The sequence below is a fragment of the Amphiprion ocellaris genome, chromosome 5, assembly GCF_022539595.1.
Source record: "Amphiprion ocellaris isolate individual 3 ecotype Okinawa chromosome 5, ASM2253959v1, whole genome shotgun sequence".
Lineage (NCBI taxonomy): Eukaryota > Metazoa > Chordata > Actinopteri > Pomacentridae > Amphiprion > Amphiprion ocellaris.
Window position 1 is genome coordinate 28,323,219 of NC_072770.1, and position 21,899 is coordinate 28,345,117.

Genomic DNA, 21,899 nt, shown 5'->3' on the forward strand with positions numbered 1-21,899 from the left:
TTGTCTCTTTATATCTCATCATTTTAAGCTTTCCAACCAATGCTGAGCTATCATTGCATGAAAAGATTTCTGTGAGTAAACAGAGTTTTGACAAAGCACACGGGCTGGTCTTTAAATGTCAACAGTGAAGCACCCATTAGCAGCTGAATTTTTGATAATACCTCTTTTTTTGGAGGGGAGTGGGTTTTTGTGTGTTTTTGCTGAATTTCCGATAAATCCCTCCTTTTGGGGGGAGTGCACTTTAGTGTGTGTGAGTGTGCGTGGGTTGAAAGGGAGAAATAAGAGTTTGCCCCTATTATGTACACATTAATGCTGTCCTTGTTTGTCTGAGTTTAAAAGACAGCTTCAGCTGCCTGGCTTGCACTCTGGTGGGACGCATCATGGAGAGAACTGTGCTGCAACTAACCCTCTTTGGGCTGCTGCTGGCTTTGGCTACCACACTACCAAACAAGGTAAGGTTGCAAAACTTAAGGGGCAGAGCACAACATTGCAAGGACACTGACTCTATCAAGCATGTCTATATTTTAGCACCGCAGCTTCATTTTCACAGACTTTTCAGATTTCATCTAATTTGTGCTTGATTTTTATTTCTTTCTCTCTTTTTTTCATCTCTGCATTTTTTTTCGGTCAGTTGCAACACACTGAACTCTGCCTCTGATAAACATCAGAAAAAGCAGGTTGAAGGACCTCTTGGCTCTTTACCTTCAGAGTTGTTTCATGATGTTCCGGTGTGTGTGTGTGTGTGTGTGTGTGTAAAAGTTTTATTTATCTTAAAACATTCAGTTTTAAGATAAATCAAACTCTGGTGTTCACTTAGCTCCCAAAGCACTTACACAAAATAAAACACACATGCATTTAAACAGGAGCAACAGATTGTGGAAGGAAAATGAGCATTAAACTATGTAGAATTACGGATATATGTAAAAGAACATATGAAAACTTGGTTTATGGTTGGGGCAGGGTTGCATTTAGGGCTATAAAAGTAGTATTTAAAGTTAAGTGTTACGGCAAGTCTCAAAGAAATTACTATGAAATGAAGAGATAGAATCACGAGTGTGTATGTCTTTTTATGCATATGTCCATGTGAGGACCACAGGTTTTGAGCAGTGAGGACACCAGTAGAAAGTGAGGAGAATTTACTTTTTAAGGTTTCAGGCTCAGTTTACTTTTTGTTAGAATTAGATCTGGGTCATGGTTCATGATGGTTAAGATGATGGAATGCCATTGATTGTCTTCACAAAGATAAAGGCACCAACAAAGAACCCACCAACATTTTGGGAACAAAGATTCCCATAAATCATGAAATTTTATGCTGAAGACATGGTTTAACATTTGGCTAGATGAAATTTAGGTTCTTGTTCAGGCTGGGTTAATTCAAGCCACCAGGGAATTGATTTTAGTTGGCATAAGGTCCTCTGAGCTTTATAGTAAAAAACTTCATATTACATTAAGGTTTTAATGAAGATTAGGTTATGGTAAAATTATTGTAAGTTAACACTGTAATGTGTTGCTAAGTGATATGTTGCTAAGACCGACATTCGAACAGTCACATTGTTGGGAGTCAAATCCCTTTTCAGCACAAATAACAGGGTGTAAATCTTTAGCTAATGAGTGTAAGTCTGATGTGTGTGTTTCATGAATGTGGGGATACTGGGACTGTGGACCTGCACAGCCAATGCGAAATGATAAGATTTTGTGAAAAAATAACAAGAATGAGGTGTTTCTACCATTATACCAATGAGATCTCACCCACTAGCCCTGGTGGGTGAAATAAAAATAGCGCTTTATCACCAACATCTGATCTTTGGTCAGCTGGTCATCAGCCAGTTTGATTAGTCAAGCTATCTTTTTGTTTTATTTTTTTTGTGAAACATGCCTTCTGTGTTTGCTCAGGACGACTGGGACATCTACAGCTTTCACATCAACTCTACAGTGACCGATCGCTATGCCACCACTGTCATCACAAGCCGTGTGGCCAATCGTATGGATGAGTCAAAGGAAATAGAATTCCACGTTAGGATTCCAAAGAATGCCTTCATCAGTAAATTCAGAATGTATGTAGAAAAAGAGAAACTCTGTGGACATGGAGAGGCATTTTCAAATACAGACCTGCACATTAAAGAATCACAAGAAAAAAATTGCAGGCAAATTAGGATATTTAATAATGTCTTTCTTGATCCTCTTCAGGTTTATAGATGGCCAGGCGTATGATGGCATTGTGAAAGCTAAGGAGCAGGCTCAGAAGCAGTATACTGACGCTGTGTCTCGTGGCCAAAGCGCTGGGATTGTCAGGTATATGTAAACATGTATTTGTCAACAAACCGTATGTGTTTTTCAGGATAAGTCACACAAATTACTGAGGTTGTTTATTGACCACACTAATGTTTTCTTTTTTCTTGCACAATTTCATCTATCCATTCCTCTATAACATTTCAAATAAAACAAGAAGAACAGCAAAATCACATTTTTCACAGTTTGATGCAATTCATGTGTTTGATGCACTTAAATGCAACTATTATTGTCTTTGCTTTAGCTCTGTAGGCAGGACCCTGGAGGAATTTAAGACTTCTGTTACTGTGGCTGCTCACCAAAAGGTCACCTTTGAACTCACATATGAGGAACTGATGAAACGTACCCTTGGGAAGTATGAGCTGCAAATCCATGCTCGACCTATGCAGCCTGTCAAAGACTTCAAGGTGTCTCTCCTGTCTATGTTTTCAGTGATCATCACAGAAAGCCATGCTGGAGTAATAATGTTTCTGTCTATTTTAATGCACTTAATGTCAGGTTGATGTGTACATTCATGAGAAAGCTGGCATCAGTTTCATCAATGTGAAAGGAGGACTAAGCACCAAAGCCCTGGCTAATGCCATCACCAAAACACACGCAGACAAACAGGTAAAGCACGCAGCGATTCTAGTTCTAGTTTTAGTTTATATTCAACTCAGCTGCTGTTTTATTATGGCTTGTATTAGCTAAATTACACATGACGGTGGTATCATTTATTGTTTTAACTGTTCAAGTTTAAATGATATCTGTTGATATTGTTCGTTGTATAATCTGTACAAACCGCTGACTACTGTGTCTACTAACATTAATTAGAATTTTTCTGCTTCCAGGCATGGGTGCATTTCTATCCAACAGAGGACCAACAGAAAACATGTGACAGCTGCGGAGTGGATGGTATGAATGGAGATCTGGTTATTGTTTATGATGTAAACAGGGACACCTCACTGGGAGACATCAAGGTAAAACAAGTGTTGTTTTCCTGAAAACATTCTACTGTGAATTAGCACTGTACAAACAAAAATATATCAGCTCACATGAATTGATTTTATATGTTTTCCTGTCATTTCAATAACTTTCAGCGAGTCTAACTTCTTTATTCTTATTCCCTTGAAGAAATCTGATGGGTACTTTGTTCATCACTTTGCTCCAGCTGGTCTTTCCCGAATACCAAAAAATGTTGTCTTTCTTATTGATCAAAGTGGCTCAATGCACGGCAGGAAAATAGAGCAGGTACAGCATTTGAAGAGAATGTGTTTGGGACAGATTATCAAAGTCTCTCACAGATTAACATTACAGCCAAGTACATGATTTCAGAACAAACACGAACTAACATGTAACATAACTATTACGTTATTTCTGACTTGAATAATAATGCTATTGTGTGCATGCTGTTTTTGCCCAGACACGAATCGCATTAATCCATATCCTAAATGACCTGGCTGAAGATGACTACTTTGGTCTTATCACTTTTGATGGTGACATTATTCACTGGAAACGAGAACTTGTTCAGGCCAGCAGTGGAAATGTGGAGAGCGCCAAGAGTTTTGCACGGACAATAAGAGATAGAGGAGGTGATATTTTTCAATCAATATTTTCATTGTGGAATATGATCATATGGCAGCAGAATGACAACAATGAAACATATTTTGTTGCATTTCAGCCACAGACATTAACCAGGCAGTGTTAAAAGGAGCAAGTATGCTGAATGCACATCCAAGGGAAGGTTCAGCATCTATCCTTATACTTCTCACGGATGGAGATCCAACCTCAGGTTTTAATAAAGCACACCTGCACACAAATGAGCACAAATACTTTAAGAAATTTAGACTGTCCTATAAAATTACCAATCACATATTTGGCTGCAGCACATGTGACAGGAGCAATGACGGTGGTTGTTATTTACACGCATAAAGTCTGCATGTGGGAGCTCAGGCTGGATGGTTGGGTCAACAAAACATTAGATTTTACACATGAGAACCTGCTGGATTTCTGTTTCAAACCAATTATCAGCAATGTTTCTTTCAACCATTCCATTAACTATGACAATGAAGGACATCCAATCTTGACTTTTTTTTGTGTTTAACCCAAATCAAATCTTTGCCATAGTGCTGTCAAATCTTACAATATAAATTAAGTTTCTTTGAAATGTTGTTGTATGAGATGCTTAACAATAGTCAGTGTATTATCTACGTAGATGACAGTTAGTATGCCTCCAATCTGGAGAAGCTGACAGAGGGACCAGGACAGAAACTAAAACATGAACTTACATAGACAGGGTCAGCAGCAAAACGTATTTAAGAATATTTAAATCACTTTACATTAGACAGCCCTTCCTGACAGGGAACTATCTGTATAGAAAGGTGTAATTAATTTATTTTTAAACAGTAGTTTATCATAGGTCAGTATACTTCTATGGGTTACATCAGGGGATAAGGACCAACTTCCTAGATATTTGCTAATGTTTACCAACAGAATCCATCATTTCTTCAAAGATTTTTCAAACAGTTGTTTGATTGTACTGCAGAAAGTGCTCAAATTACCATGTCTTGTGTCCTTGCAGGGGAGACAAATATTGAAGTAATACAGTCCAATGTCAGAAGGGCCATTGCAGATAAATTCCCACTCTACTGTCTTGGTTTTGGTTTTGACGTCAATTTTAACTTCCTTGAGAAAATGTCACTACAGAACAACGGTGTGGCAAGAAGAATTTATGAAGACTCTGACGCTGATTTGCAGCTGAAGGTATGTTCCCTCACCTTATCAATAAACTTTATACAATGCAATGTTTTCCATTTCGCCTGAAAAAAAATGTAATGTTTGGCTGCTGTGGAAAAGTGAAACATTCATCTGGTGTCTATATTATATGTAAACAGGGTTTCTATGAAGAGGTAGCTACTCCTCTGCTGACAGACCTGACACTGCTCTATACTGGTGGAACCAATCTTACCCAGACTAACTTTAGCATGTATTATAATGGCTCTGAGATCGTGGTGGCTGGTCAGATCACTGACAATGACGTGGAAACATTCGCTCCACAAGTTGTGGCCATTTCAGTAAGTCTTCATTCTTACTGCACCTCAGTTGTAATGACTTTTGTGAAAGTTGCTGACATTAAAGTTCTTTTGAATTATTACAGGGGAGAAGAAAGGTTACCTTTTCTGGCACAAACACCTCTGTGGAGTCGACTGGAACAGAATCTGGTGGCCACATCCAGAGGGTTTGGGCCTACCTCACAGTTAAACAGCTTCTGGAGAAAGAGTGAGTATGACATCTGATGGTCTTTTCTCTTTGTACTTGTTGGCAAGCAATTATTTATTATTTTTTTGTATTCAGTCAATAATTTGTTGAGAATGTCAGACTTTTAAATGACTGTTTTTTTCAGATTTGAGTTTAAAATCCAAAATATTTTAAATTGAAACAGCTGTGTTTAGTTCCTGGACATATACACAGTTTCCAGGGATGATAGTGAAAGATTTACTGGTCAAAATTGGTTGGATCTTCAATTTCACACAGAAGTAAATAAAAGTAGGCCTCTCATTTCTAGCTGACAATTGTAAGTTGTGTCCGCATTTCAAAACACAGATGACAACATGATAACAATTTATGGCACAGGCTGCAGTTATCTGGACCTGAGAAAGAGAAGGTGAAGAAAGATGCTTTGGAGTTGTCACTTAAGTATAGCTTTGTGACCCCACTCACATCCATGGTGGTCACCAAGCCTCCAGGGGAGAACACAGATGTGCTTCATAAACCCAAGGAAGGTGAAGCACCAGGGAGGCAAGCCAATACACGGATTCGTCAACACTCTTTTCGTCTTCACTCACCTCCGAGTCACAGAGGTTTTGCTGGTGAGCAACGTAAATGTAAATAAAACAAAGAAGTGCAGAATCAATAGCTCAGTATCTAACATCGCTTTTTCAACATTCTCTCTTAACAGGGATGATGCCAAGTAAGAAACATTTGCATGATGTGATAGTGAAATTACAATGCATGGATACAGAGCTAAGTTTGTGGTTTGTAAATTTGTTTGCATTAACAAATTAGTGTGTGTGACAACTGGGAGTAAATGTGTATGTGTGAAATGCAGTTCATTTAATGAACATAAAATCTTTAGCTGAGGTTCACAAGCAGGACCACACCTCAATCACTCCCCTTCCTCTCATATGCCTATACATACCACTTAAGGACAAACTATCTGTCTTAACCTAGCTGGCTACAACATGCCTGAGTGCAGATACCTGCACAGTCACTTCTGCAGCAGCAGTTAATCTTCACTGGCCTGCCCTCACGACCACTTTGTATCACATCTGTCATCAATTTCTTGCCCTGATTCCTAGCACCTCAATGCCACTGTCACTAACTATGACCCCCGCGTCAACAACCCTCTACTTTTTACACACCGGGATGCCAGATTCTCAGTCAGTTTCAGTGTAGACAGCAGGTTACCTGCTGGTTTCCTTCTGACTAAGCTTTTCCCTCCACATCGCATCAACTCAACTCAGTCATCACCAACATAACGATCCTTTGCATCCAATAAACAACCAAGCTTCAAATCGATGGTGTGGTCCTTGCTAGTCAATCAGCCATAATTTGCAAAGGAATGAACTGACTGAAATGATTTATTAGTTTTTCACAAGTGAGAGCAAATAATTATTTAATACTAAATTAATGCATCAATGAAACAATTCTTATTTGTGTCATGCTGCAGCAGTTTCCAATACAATCTAGCACTAATGCAAGGTTAATGCAAGGTCATTTATCATTCTCTTTTCAGCAAATGCTATGTTGCCAGATATGAAAAGAGGTATTGTATTTTGCATACAACTTTTTTTATTTATTTATATATATATATATATATATATATATATATATATATATATATATATATATATATATATATATATATATATATATATATATATATATATATATATATATATATATACATATACATATATATATACATATATACATATATATACATATATATACATATATATACATATATATATATATATACACACACACACACACACACACATATGTAGGTTGTAGGCCGCATATACATTTGGAGAGAGAGAGAGACAGATGTTTAAAGTTATATAACTTTATGAAATTATGAACACAGTCATCCTCAAAGATGTATCAGAAAAATTTGAATCAAAGCCAAAAAGTTACATGAAAATAGATGTTCAATCTTTCCAGAATTTTAGCTAACTGATACCTAACCAAAGTATTAATTTATATCTTAAATATCTTACCAGTTTATGCATTAATTCACACAGTCAGTTGCATGTGTAATTTCTAACCAAAACCTGCATGGATCAGCAAATATTTCTGAGCCATTTCTCTCTAAAACACACTTCAGAGGCTTCAAGCTAATTTACAGGACATGATGTCCTTAGAGTAAATTTGTAACTGTAGTGACACTGTATTATATCATCTTTGTCATTTTAGGGGGAGGGGCTGGCTATCATATGATTTCAGGTATGTCATACGGCTCATAGTTGCTCTATTATGATGTATATGTAAAATGTATTTTACTGTTTATTGAGATAAAGAATAACAATGCAACAATGTACACATCAGAAAATGTGGATTTCTGGTGCTTGAGTGACACTGATAGAATTTCTTCTTGAGAACAGGAGGGTTCCCCGTTCTGTGTATGAATGCTTTGCCTGAAGCAATTCTTACTTGTATCATGCTGCAACAGTTTACAATACAGTTTGGCACCAATGCAAGGTCATTTATCATTCTCTTTTCAGCAAGTGTTGTGTTGCCAGATATGGCAGGTGATACTGTATTTTGCATACAACCTACAGTATATATGCAGCATTGTCATTATATTCTAATTCTGCACTGTATAAATATATAAATGTATGTTGTTTCATTATGCTTAAAGGGGGAAAAACTATGGTTATTTAGAAGAAGAAATGAGAAATTTACAACTTTTCTGTCTGCACTATTTTCTCCATGTAAATTATTATGAACACAGACAGTCATCTTCAAAGATGCATCAGATAAATTTGAATCAAAGCCCCAGAAAGTTACAAGAAAATAGATGTTCAATCTTTCCAGAATTTTAGCTAATTGATGCCTAACCAAAATATTAATTTATTCATTAAATGTTTTGCAAGTTCATGCATTGATTCACACAGTAAGTTGAATGTTTACTTTCTAACCAAAACATGGATCAGCAAAAAGGCTGGCTTGGGCATATCTCTCTAAAACACACTTGAGAGGCTTCAAGCTAATTTACAGGACACGATGTCCTTAGAGTAAATTGTAACTGTAGTGACACTGTATTATATCATCTTTGTCTTTTTTAGGGGGAATGGCTGGCCCTCCTGTGGGTGCAGGTATGTCATACGGCTCATAGTTGCTCTATTATGATGTATATGTAAAATGTATTTTACTGTTTATTGTGATAAAGAATAACAATGCAACAATGTACACATCAGAAAATGTGGATTTCTGGTGCTTGAGTAAAAGTTTCTTACAGTTAATGACAAAAAAAAAATCCAAGTCTGTAGATATCGTCCTGTAATATATTTTAAAAAACACGATTTGATGGATCATAATTGCATGTCGGTATTTTCTGGTTTGGAATAACTTCTATAAATCAAGTGAGTTAATCTCCCAAGTCAGTTCCTAAATAAAGTCTGTATATTAATTTACACAGAAAACACACTTTCACTGACTGCAATATCTCTTGTTAAAATCCAACCTGCCACCATCCTGTTTGTCTGAGGAAATTATCAATTTAAACTAAGTCTCAAAGAGACTTTGATTACCATGACGTTGGTCAGTCTGATATCTGAAAGTCCAGAATTCTGATTAAATTGACCTCAGTTCCCCCACAAAGAAATGCACAAGACCATGAATTGGTCTAAATGAAAAACATTTATTAACTATTCTACTAAGACAATACAGGTGAGCTATATACAGTGAAATACCTAGTGTGTGTGTATGTGTGTGTGGGGGGAATATGTGAAATCAGGTTAATAGGCTAAAGGAAGAGGATTATGGTGAAAGGAGGGTAGATAGTGAACGATGTAACATGATGAATCTATAATCTGGATTACAATCGACACGCACGCCTAAGAGTAGATAAATGTACAGTGGATATAAAAAGTCTACACACCCCTGTTCAAATGCCAGGTTTTTGTGACGTAAAAAAATGACACCAAGATAAATAATTTCACAACTTTTTCCACCTTTAATGTGACCTATAACCTGTACAACACAACTGAAAACCAAACTGAAACTGTAGAGGGAGGTGAAGTAAAAATAAACAACTGAGATAATGAGGTTGCATAAGTGTGTACGCCCTCTTATAACTGGGGATGTGACTGTGTTCAGATTTAACCAATTACATTCAAACTCATGTTAAATTGGAGTCAACACACACCTGTCACTATTTAAAGTGCCTCTGATTAACCCCAAATTAAGTTAAGCTGTTCTAGTAGGCTTTTCCTGACATTTTTATAGCCACATCTTCCAGCACAAGCCATGGTCCACAGAGAGCTTTCAAAGCATCAGAGGGATCTCATTGTTCAAAGATATCAGTCAGGTGAAGGGTACAAAAGAATTTCCGAGGAATTAAATATACCATGGAACACAGTGAAGACAGTCATCATCAAGTGGAGAAAATATGGCACAACAGTGACATTACCAAGAACAGGACGTCCATCCAAAATTGATAAGACGAGAAGAAAACTGGTGAGGGAGGCTGCCAAGAGGCTGACAGCAACATTGAAGGAGCTGCAGGAATTTCTGGCAAGTACTGGCTGTGACAACAATCTCCTGTCTTCTTCATATGTCTGGACTATGGGGTAGGGTGGCAAGATGGAAGCCTTATCTTACGAAGAAAAACATCCAAGCCCAGCTTCATTTCACAAAAACACATTTGAAATCTCCCAAACGCATGTGGGAAAATGTGTTATTGTCCGATGAAACCAAAGTTGAACTTTTTGGCCATAATTCCAAAAGGTATATTTGGCGTAAAAACACTACTGCTCATCACCAAAAGAACATCACACCTACAGTAAAGCATGGTGGTGGCAGCATCATGCTTTGGGGGTGTTTTTCTTCAGCTGGAACTGAGGTCTTAGTCAGGGTGGAGGGAATTATGAACAGTTTCAAATACCAGTCAGTGTTGGCACAAAACCTTCAGGCTTCTGTTAGAAAGCTGAAGATGAAGAGGAACTTCATCTTTCAGCACGACAATGACCCAAAGCACACATCCAAATCAACAAAAGAATAGCTTCACCAGACTAAGATTGAGGTTTTGGAATGGCCCAGCCAGAGTCCAGACTTGAATCCGATCGAACATCTGTGGGGTGATCTGAAGAGGGCTGTGCACAGAAGATGCCCTCGCAATCTGTCAGATTTGGAGCGGTTTTGCAAAGAAGAGTGGGCAAATATTGCCACATCAAGATGTACCACGCTGATAGACTCCTGTCCAAAAACACTGAGTGCTGTAATAAAAGCCAAAGGTGCTGCAACAAGGTATTAGTTTAAGGGTGTGCATATTTATGCAACCAGGCTATTTTAAGTTTTTTATTTTTTATTTTTCCCCTTTAAAGGTTTCAGTTTGTTTTTCAATTGCGTTGTACAGGTTATAGGTCACATTAAAGGTTGAAAAAGTTGTGAAATTATTTAACTTGGTATCATTTTTTTATGTCACAAAAACCTGGCATTTCAACAGGGGTGTGTAGACTTTTTATATCCACTGTAACTATCGTCAAGTTATAATAACATCAACCCAATCAGGAGCAGATAGGAGAGGCTGGCTTTGCCTACTTTGTGCAGTGCTGATCGGTTTGGAGTCTCCGTTGGCTGGAACACGATGGGAGGCCGGAAACTTCCTCACCACGGATCCAGACTGTCTGTCTGAGATTCACACTCATGCTGTAAAGAAATGAATGTAGCACCATTTGCTCCAGAGAATTGCAGATATTGAGGTTGATCACAGCAGTCTCCTGCTGTAATTCACCTCTGACACTGATAGAATTTCTTCTTGAGAACAGGAGGGTTCCCCGTTCTGTGTATGAATGCTTTGCCTGAAGCAATTCTTACTTGTATCATGCTGCAACAGTTTACAATACAGTTTGGCACCAATGCAAGGTCATTTATCATTCTCTTTTCAGCAAGTGTTGTGTTGCCAGATATGGCAGGTGATACTGTATTTTGCATACAACCTACAGCATATATGCAGCATTGTCATTATATTCTAATTCTGCACTGTATAAACATATAAATGTATGTTGTTTCATTATGTTTAAAGGGGGAAAACTATGGTTATTTAAAAGAAGAAATGAAAGATATATAACTTTTCAGTCTGCGCTATTTTCTCCTTGTAAATTATTATGAACACAGACAGTCATCTTCAAAGATGCATCAGATAAATTTGAATCAAAGCCAGAAAGTTACAAGAAAATAGATGTTCAATCTTTCCAGAATTTTAGCTAATTGATGCCTAACCAAAATATTAATTTATTTATTAAATGTTTTCCCACTTTATGCATTAATTCACAAAGTCAGTTGAATGTTTAATTTGCAACCAAAACTTGCATGGATCAGCAACAAGGCTGGCTCAGATGTGTCTCTTTAAAACACACGAGAGATTTCGAGCTAATTTACAGGACATGATTTGTAACTGTAATGACACTGTATTATATCATCTTTTTCTTTTTAGGGGGAGGGGCTGGCTATCCTCTGGCTGCAAGTATGAAATACATCACATACTTGCTCTGTTTTGATGTATATGTAAAATGTATTTTACTCTTTATTGAGATAAAGAATAACAATGCAACAATGTACACATCAGAAAATGTGGATTTCTGGTGCTTGAGTAAAAGCTTCTTAGAGTTAATGACAAAAAAATCCAAGTCTGTAGATATTGTCCTGTAATATATTTTAAAAAACACAATTTGATGGATCAAAATTGTATGTCGGTATTTTCTGGTTTGTAATAACTTCTAAAAATCAAGTGAGTTAATCTCCCAAGTCAGTTCCTAGATAGAATCTCTATATTAATTTACACAGAAAACGAACTTTCACTGACTGTAATATCTCTTGTTAAAATCCAACTTGTTTTCTATCTTTATTTGATATCACTTCTAATTAAATTATATTGTAAATTATGCCAACATGTGAACAGCATATGCTCTCTGCAGGATTATAAAAGACTTCTGAGTCTGATTTTGAATCAATTATAATATCAAAACAAAGACAATACAGAATCAATAGTTCAGCATCTAACATCTCTTTTTCAACATTCTCTCTTTCACAGTGCCAGTGCCAGGTAAGACACATTTGCATGATGTGATGTGTGTGCAATTACAATGTGTGGGTACAGAACTACAAGTTTGTGGTTTGTAAGTTTGCTTGCATTAATAAGCTGGTGTGTGTGAAAAGGGGGCATAAGTACACTCCCCTCCAAAAGTATTGGAACAGTGAGGCCAATTCCTTTATTTTTGCTGTAGATTGAAAACATTTGGGTTTGACATCAAACGATGAATATGAGACAAGAGATTAACATTTCAGCTTTAATTTCCAGGTATTTACATCTGGATCTGATACACAACTTAGAAGATAACACCTTTTGTTTAAACCCACCCATTTTTCATGTGAGCAAAAGTATTGGAAAATGTGACTGACAGGTGTGTTTTGTTGCCTGGTGTGGCCTATTACATTGATTATTCAAACAATAAATAGCGCTCAATGTCTACGTTCAGTTTCAGATTTGGGTTTTGTCTGTGCAGACTGCATCTATAGTTAGAGGTGTAACCAACAGGAAAACCAGAGAGCTGTCTATGAGTGAAAAACAAGCAATTGTGAAGCTGAGAGAAGATGGAAAATCAATCAGAGCCATTGCACAAACATTGGCCACAACCAGTACAACCATTTGGAATATCCTGAAGAAGAAAGAAACCACTGGTGTACTAAGTAACAGATGTTGAACAGGTAGACCAAAACAGCAGCAGTTGATGACAGAACCATTGTGAGAGCTGTAAAGAAAGACCCTAAAACAACCTCCAGAGGGCAGTAGTGAAGGTATCACAATCTACTGTTCACAGAAGACTTCATAAACAGAAGTACAGAGGCTACACTAGAAGATGCAAACCACTCATTAGCAAGAAGAATAGCAAGAAAAGAGCAACATTTTATGGACTGATGAGACAAACATGAACCTTTACTAAGTGATGGAAAGGCTGAAGTTTAGAGAAAGAAAGGATCTGCTCATGATCCCAAACATCCAAGCTCATCTGTGAACCACAGTAGAGGTGATGTCATGGCTTGGGCTGGCATGGCTTCTTCTGGGATGGGCTCATTAATCTGCATTGATGATGTAACACATGATGGCAGCAGCAAAATGAACTCAGAAGCTTACAGAGACATTTTGTCTGCCAAGTTATATAAATATGCAACAAAACTGATGGGAGATCCTTCATCGTGCAGCAAGATAATGACCCAAAACACACTGCCAAAACAACAAAGGAAGTCATCAGGAGCAAGAAGTGGAAGGTTTTAGACTGGCCAAGTCAATCTCCAGACTTAAACCCTATAGAGCTGCATTTTAACTGCTAAAGAGGAGACTGAAGGGAGTAACTCCCAAAACGAAAAACAACTGAAAGAGGCTATGGTGAAAGCCTGGTAAAGCATCACAAAAGAATAATGCAAAAGTTTGGTGATGTCAGTGGGTCACAGGCTTGATGCAGTTATTGTAAGCAAAGGATTTCTAACTAAATATTAAGTCTTGTTCACTTTAATTTATTTTAAGTTGATCTGTTCCAATGCTTTTGCTCACCTAAAAATTTGGTGTTCCGTTACAAATAATGCTATCTTCTAAGTTGTGTACCAAATCCAGATGTAAATATCTGGAAATAAAAGCTGAAATATTCATATTCACCTTTTGATTTCAAAATGCCTTCAGTCTACAGCAAAAATAAAGGAATTGGTCTCACTGTTCCAAAACTTTTGGAGGGGAGTGAATGTATGTGTGAAATGCAATTCATTAATCAACAATTATTTAAGAGTGAATGGACTGACTTAACTGAATAATTTGTTTTTCACAAGTGAGAACAAACAACTAACATTGAAGTAATGCATTAATGAAGCAATTATAACCTCTCAGAGACTCACCTGTGATACTGTAATCTAATGTACAAGTGATAAATATTTCTTACACTATCTAAATTTTATGTTTATCTTCCCACTCAGCTTTTGACATGGAAGACTTTGACGGTATGACATGAGCACACATCTGCACTGTTCTGATATGACGGTGTTTATGAGCTAGAACATTATGACCACACCTGCCCAACATGCTGTTAGTTCTGTGAATGCCACCAAAAAAGCTCCACCTGCCAAGGCATTGACTCTGCACAGCCTCTGAAGTGGTTTCTCTTAGCAGAGAGCTCTTTACATCCTGGACCCCACAAAGTGGAGCTGCCACTGATCAGACTTGTTCCAGTGTGTTCTACATGTAGTGTAGTGATAACCTAAGGAGTAAATCTTTTCTGACCCAGAAGTGTGGAGAACTGCAGAGTAGTGAGAAGCTCCTTTTTTGCAGATAAAAAAGCTTATCTTAAGTATTCAAAAATACCTTCTGTTTCCCTCTGGAAAATTTTAAACTAAAGACATATCAGTTGAATTCCACACATAAGCAAACAAAATTAATAAAAATACACGACTGATGTTGCAGTTTTTCAATATTTTATTCAAAGGAATTGATGCCTAATCAAGAATATGCGAGGCAATGAACATGTGAGCTCACTCCCTGCAAGATTTAGTTGCAGTATTGGGATGCTTTGGCAGTTGGGCATTAAGAACAATCTGAGACAAAAATTTGTTTACAGATATAATGGAGAGATTATGGGAGTTGTGCAGTTATGTGAGAAGCAATATAACCATTATGTGTTGCTTTATGTGCTGTTCAGAAGGACTTGTGAGATGTATTGCTTGAATAACAGGTTCTCATTGCTATGGACCACTCAGTTGGTTTTTGTGAACTTTCTGTAGTAGTATTTTCTACAGTGTAGTAGTGCAGGAGAATATGCGGTTTTCTTGAATACATTTAGCTTAATACAGTTTAAAAAAAAGAATAATTCAACTCTGTAGACATTTTGATGAAACCAGTAATATGTTTTGAAAAACATAATTTGATGGATCAAAATTGCATGTCAGTATTTTCTGGTTTCTAATAATTTAGATCAACTTGTAAGTTCACATTAAAGTCAGTTCCTTATTAGAGCTTGTATATTAACTCTTATAGAAAACCCGTTTTCATTGACTGCAGTATATCTTGTTAAATTCCAACCTGCATTTCTGTCTTTATTTGACATCAGTTCTCCTAGCATATTGCTGATTGTAACAACATGTGAACACAATATTTAATCTCCATCCATTTAATGTCATCCATTTAATGGCAAACTTCAGGGAGCAATCCAAGGATTGTTCCAGAAAGATGTATACTGGCTCACATGAAGCATTCTTCTCCATGTTATTGCTGACTTTTTAATTGTGAAGTTTATAGATTACACATAAAAAGAGACGTTGAGGATCAACCTTTAAAGAACTTCTGAATCTACTGTATGTTATCGGTGAAATCCTTGACGAGCAAGATGATATACACTACCAGTCAAACTTTTGACTGGTAGTGTATATCTTGATCTAGTGCATTAAATTCCTCCACCATCCCTGCAACAGATGTTGTAATTCAACTTTCTTCTCAATTACAATGAAATTAACTGGGGAAACAAGATGAAAACAACAACAAACTTTTTGATTATTATGTATTACACTTTAGATGAGATTAGATTAGATTAGACCCTTATTGTCATTTTACAGAGTACAAGTACTATCACAACGAAATGCAGTTTAACATTCAACCACAAGTGCATAAGCAGCAATAAAATACATAATTTACAGTATGGTATATGCAGTATGTTACAGTATAAACAGAATTAATGTTTAGTGTTGCCAGGGTCAGTGGCTCAGTGGTTAGCACTGTCACCTTGCACCTACAAGATCCCTGTTTCGCATCTCAGCCTGGGGCTGGGATCTTTCTGCATGGAGTTTGCATGTTCTAACTCAAAACATGTTGAGGTTAACTGGTGAATTTGGATCTAAATCTACAGGTAGAGATAAATAGTGTTAAAAGTAGTATAAACAGTATAAATACTATGAAAAGTATAAACTGTATGAACAGCATAACAGTGTAAGCAGTATTAATGCTATATATGCAGTGTACATACGGGATTAGCAGTATGAATATAAATAGTAATAATAAATAGTATGAACAATCTGTCAGATGTAAGATGGAGCATATATGCAGCATATGCACAGTATGAAGTCCAGGGTGAACATGGATGGGGGAGGGATGTTGGGATGTTGGGGTCACCACTGTGGTGTAGAGTTCAGTAGAATGACAGCTGAGGAAAGAAGCTGTTTATGAACACCTGCAATACTGTTAACTAATTTGCAAATGATAGGTATTTCTTAAATGTATCTAAATTTCCTTCCTACCCAGATGCTTTCTACGCTGCTGCACCTATAGGTATGATATGAACACACATCTGCACTGTTTTGATAACACTATGTTTGATGAGCCACAACATTAAGATCACCCCTTCCCAATATGCTGTTAGTTCTGAGCTGTTCTTCAGCAGACCTCTCAGAATGTATCACTTAAAGTTGGAAACTAGATCTCAGGTTCTTGTTTACTTGTGAGGATGAATTGAACTGTGAAAGTGACAAGTGGAGTGTTGCAGTGGTGACTAAGCTCTCACCTATTTTCATGATGTCTAATTTTGAATGCGGGCGTTTAAACTGAAATGTGGCTGAAGGTGAGGAGTTCAAGGTGTTGAAGAAGCTCGATTGAATTACAAATTAGATTTACAATTTAAAGACACATTAAAGCCTCCATTCTACTTTCCACCATTCAACTAAAGCTGTCCCTTTACCAATAATAACATAAATGCCTTGCAATTTTTAAAGATTTTTTTTCAAAATTACAAAAATTATAGTTGTACTATTCTCAGAATTTTTTCTATAAAAGAAACTTCTTAATGTAGAATTTATCTGTAATACTGATAATACTGCAGTAACTCAAAATGTGAAAACACAATATTTAAAGATATACATTTATTTAGAAATGCTTTAAACAATCATCTTTAAATATAGTGTTTAAAGATGACTGTTTAAGGCACTTCTAAACAAATGTATATTCTTATGCTTTACTGTTTGTTTTTGTTTGTTTGTTTTTAAGGTCGTGCCGACAGTATACCTCGAAGACCAAAACTTCAGAAACGTAAATGTCTTTTTCTATGTTTGTTGTAAGCTGTCCTTCTACATCTGTAATTTTGGCACTGACCATCCACATTCATGTAACAAGGAAGTGGACAGTTCTCTAAATCTGTCCTTATAATATTTAAAGAAATTATTAGAAATTACCTACATTTGCATCACAACACAACCTGTGAAAGCTAATTGGTTATATGCGAATTAGTTTTAACTTTGTTCATTTGTCAGCCAACTTATTCAGATGAGTTGTCTACTTGCACTAAATACAAGTAATTTTTAAATACAGACACAAAAAAGGTCTAAACGCATATGGACAAATTTCAGCAACAAAAATGTTTTAAAATAAAAATATATTTCTAAAGGTGATGAGGCAGATGAAGATTAAAACAACATGTATTTGGTTTTTTGTTTTGAAGTTGGGGATAGGAATCAGAACATGGATGTTCTATAAATATATTTTAAAGCTCTGCGATATCAGGGTATGTAACTGGCTTTGTTTAAATGTATTTACAGGACCTGGTAACCGTCCTCGTCCTACCTTCGTGGCAGCAGCAACAACTCCTGGTACAGTATTGAATAACTGTGATTTATTGTTTGTAGTTTGTATAGAATATTTGTAATTCTGTTTCACAAGAGACCACACACACAGAGAGATACAGATTTAATTAACACACAACACATACATTTAAAACAAGTGAATTTGGTCCAAACAACATGCAAAAAAATATACACAATATATGTTTTGTCAATATTTGAATGAAACAGTTAGAAAATATAGTTATATTCCAACTTTTTATGACAGGTATGCACCACAATTGGGACATTCCTGTGTGTATGTAATCTCTAAACTAAGATGATTTGGTCCACAAACGTTCAAAGCTGAGACTGGAATGAACAGATGAACTTCAAACATGCTGCAGTGCAGCAGTACTTTAGTGAATTGGTGTTGAGTGTGGAAGCTGCTAATTTTCCATCTGCTGTGTAACTCTGTGTGTCTCCATATCTTCAGCCCCTCTTTTGCACAGATTTTTGCTGAAAACTGACAGTGCATCTCCTCCACTATGCTTTGATGTCAACGGAGCTGCTCTCCTTAAACTGCTGCACCACCCCAGCAGGGGTCAGTAACGTTCCTCCTCATTATCCTCCCTCACAGTCTTTATCTGCCCAGTCAACAAAACCCTATTATTTTATTTAGTATGTTGCCCTCAGTGTGTCATAGACTGTGATTTCTGTATTTATCTCCTTAGTCTGTAGTGTGGTATTGAGCAGTATGTGGTCTGTTTTATTCCAGAGCTTTATGTGAACGGTGAGCTTGACTCAGTAACAAATGGGGGCTTCAAAAAGATTGTCATCCACTTCACTGCCGATCAGCATGTTGAAGTTACCACCACAGGAGTCACTGTGCGACTGGGGCAGAATGTAACACACCACACTGGACAAGATCCCATCACAGTCGGAAGGTGACTTTGCATTGTAATGGCCTGGAATTACACAATGATGAATCTGTACAGATATGTGGTTGATTCTCACATCAGCAATAGATTGACATGTTAATAAATCTAATTATTTATTATCTTGTCAGTAGTTACATGAGAGAATTGATTTTTACTATGATGTTTGGTGCCGTTCAGCTTAGTTTACACACTGTAGTTGAAGTTTACCAAGGAATATTCTGAGACCTCACCCTTGAAAAACAACAATTTGCTGTTTTTACATTTAGGCTTATGTGCTGATTAAATGCATATGGTATTAATTAATGAGTTAAAACTGTCCTGGTGGGCCGATTTTGTTACTTTTGAACTGAACAACACTATGGCTGCAATCTTTGGTCTCTGCTCTTTAATCAAAACCAAGCTTTGTATCTGCTGGTTAGAGATTCATTATGTAAAGACATGAGAATAGTATCAATGTCTTGTAAACCTCAGGAAGAAATTAAAGGTGAGGATTTTGGTTTTAAGCAAGCGTCACTCACACAAATGAGGCACTGAAAGCACAGATTGGTTATTTATACAAAAACCACTCTTCGGCATTCAAAAAGGGCAGGGCCCGACAAACTATTTGTGATGCAGAATTTTCATTATTCACAATTTTAAATTTTGCAACTGATGCTTACAGTAAAGCTCCTGCACAGCAATAGAGCACCCAAACTGCTGATTTTAAATATGTTGGATGATAAAAACTCTAGTGTGATTGGTCGTCTGATTGCATTCAAATGTTCAGACCCATATTAACTTCTAACCTCTTCAAACTGAAAGTACAACCATCTGAGTAATCGGAACATTAAAACAAGCTGCATGTTCTTCTAGTATGACAGTGATTCGACGGGACAAGGAAATCGATGTTGCAGCTGCAGATGCTCGCCTGATCATTTTAGTTCATCAGAAGAATGGCGAGGAATTCCTTTGGCCAGTTTTGAGACAGAAGCCATCAGCCACCAACATGGAGGGAATTTTAGGTGGGTGAAAAGACTCAGTGAGTCTGTGAGCATGTCTTTGCGTGGCTTGAAGTGTGATTTAATATCAGCTACACTATATATTGCATTTGATGTTTGCACCCAGCTGCAGAAATAGAATCACATAAACATTTTGTGGTTTGTTCCTTTAAGTGGCAGCATCTCAGACTCAGATCTTGCTTTATTGTTTGATTCTGTGTGTGCAGCTCTAACGCCAGCAGTTTATGAGGAGGTGCAGCAAGCTTCCCTCACAAACCTGAAGATCAAGGACCAGGAGATTTCTGCCACCAGGTACATTTACCTCCTTTGTGTTGTTATTTTTTAATTTTTTTTGCCACAAAAAAGGAAAGCCGAGAGCAATACTGTTACTCCACTACACAAAGATACATCACATATTTCTGTCACCCTTTTGTAGTGCCACTGCTGTCGACTATGGTGTTGTGTTTCCCCTGACAATGAACTGCTGGCTCATGTCTGCTGAGTCCGCCCTGCAGAGACGCCTGGATGATTTCTTTGTTGCGCAACTTTAACTGGGGACCATGTTCAAGAATTTGAAAATATTTCACACAAAAGAAAATGAAGGCATTAATACTTAATAATTAGGGAAAATCAATACCTAAACTTTCAACTTGTAACTAACATTGACAAATTAAAGCATCCTATATCTTGGATTGTCTCATATGAAGTTAATTGTTCTGCAGAAAAAACTGAATTGCATTGCATCCACTTATCTTCCGTGATGATCTAAACCTTCAGCCCCTCGGTATTGTTTATCACTTTGCTTCAAGATTTATGACTAGTAATATTAATAATCCTCATTAATGTGAACTTAAGTTTGGGTGGTCGTCCCTCTCTGTAATACGTGAAAGACACTGGGCCTTTTGTGTTTTTTTTAATCCCTTATACTATTTTGATTTATTTGCTTTTAAAAATTTTAACTCTCTAATTGTTCTTGACTTTTTTTTTAAATGATTTTACTAATTTATCTTTTAAACTCATTTTTATTTTCTTGCCTCACTATAAATGAGGCCTGAGTTTAAATAAAGAAAGAATAGAACTGAATTGAACAGAATGCACGATCCAGTTGCCAATAACAGGACATGGTTATAGTGATATGTTTTGCAGTGGCATTGTGCTGCTGCTTGGCAAAGAGAGGTGAACACTTGCTGATCATACAACTCAAGGTCAAGCAGCACGTTTGTTGCAGGTGTTGACATATTTAGCAGCAGGGTCGGCCCTGAAGCACAGTGCCTTAGTCTAGATTCTATGTTCTATGTACTGTTGCTGACAAAATCTGCATTTCTGCCAAGCATCTTAGTACTTTACAGGTAAAGAGTGTATCAGAATTAACCTGTGAACCTGCCTACTTCTGTTTATCCATGGTGAGGACGACAAGTGAAAGCAGTGGAATGTTTCTCTGCTGTTTACATAGCATAACATTTGTACACTAACAGGCTTTGTCACTGTGACCTGTTTAACAGTGGTGTTCTCTGGGTGTGTAAAAGTGTATTCAAATGTACTTAAGCAAAATCAGTGACGTAGGACTATGAATGAAAGCTAAAAAAAACACTTGTGGATAAACAAAGCTATTCAAACTCTTCACTGGCAATGCCACAATGTTGAAAAAATAAATATATAATGGTTGGATTATGTTCATTTTGTTGTTTTTTATTATAGGATAGCAGGGTAAAACATCTTTTCTTCCTGAATTGTTGGTTCAAAAAGTAACACTATCCTAAATATAAAATGGTACTGGTTCTGCTCCACTTGCTGCTTATTCACCAGTTGGTAATCTTAATCTTGAAACTGCAGACTACAGCAAACAGTGTAAAACACAGCGGGGTAA

The 21,899-nt window shown here is 36.9% G+C and overlaps 1 protein-coding gene across 1 annotated transcript; it reads left to right on the plus strand.

The window, feature by feature from the left end:
• The first annotated feature begins 291 nt into the window (after positions 1-291).
• Positions 292-21,700, plus strand: LOC111587114 (inter-alpha-trypsin inhibitor heavy chain H3-like). Its single transcript, XM_055010791.1, has 29 exons — positions 292-452; positions 1,894-2,054; positions 2,188-2,292; positions 2,534-2,696; positions 2,788-2,898; positions 3,120-3,248; positions 3,403-3,519; positions 3,692-3,860; positions 3,950-4,060; positions 4,850-5,031; positions 5,163-5,342; positions 5,426-5,547; positions 5,902-6,137; positions 6,227-6,264; positions 6,627-6,707; positions 7,030-7,093; positions 7,747-7,776; positions 8,619-8,648; positions 11,990-12,019; positions 12,587-12,598; positions 14,518-14,541; positions 16,829-16,855; positions 17,567-17,608; positions 18,115-18,165; positions 18,611-18,718; positions 18,893-19,061; positions 19,908-20,056; positions 20,260-20,344; positions 20,469-21,700. The coding sequence occupies exons 1-29, from the start codon at positions 381-383 to the stop codon at positions 20,581-20,583; spliced, it is 2,913 nt and encodes a 970-aa protein (XP_054866766.1). The 5' UTR covers positions 292-380; the 3' UTR covers positions 20,584-21,700.
• The last annotated feature ends 199 nt before the right edge of the window (positions 21,701-21,899 follow it).

Bases quoted from the DNA above. Each gene is read 5' to 3' on its own strand.
- LOC111587114 (XM_055010791.1), top strand. From the start codon at position 381: ATGGAGAGAACTGTGCTGCAACTAACCCTCTTTGGGCTGCTGCTGGCT. The intron at 5,343-5,425 runs GTAAGTCTTCAT...GAATTATTACAG, and splicing joins CACAAGTTGTGGCCATTTCA to GGGAGAAGAAAGGTTACCTT. The intron at 6,708-7,029 runs GTCAGTTTCAGT...CACTAATGCAAG, and splicing joins ACCGGGATGCCAGATTCTCA to GTTAATGCAAGGTCATTTAT.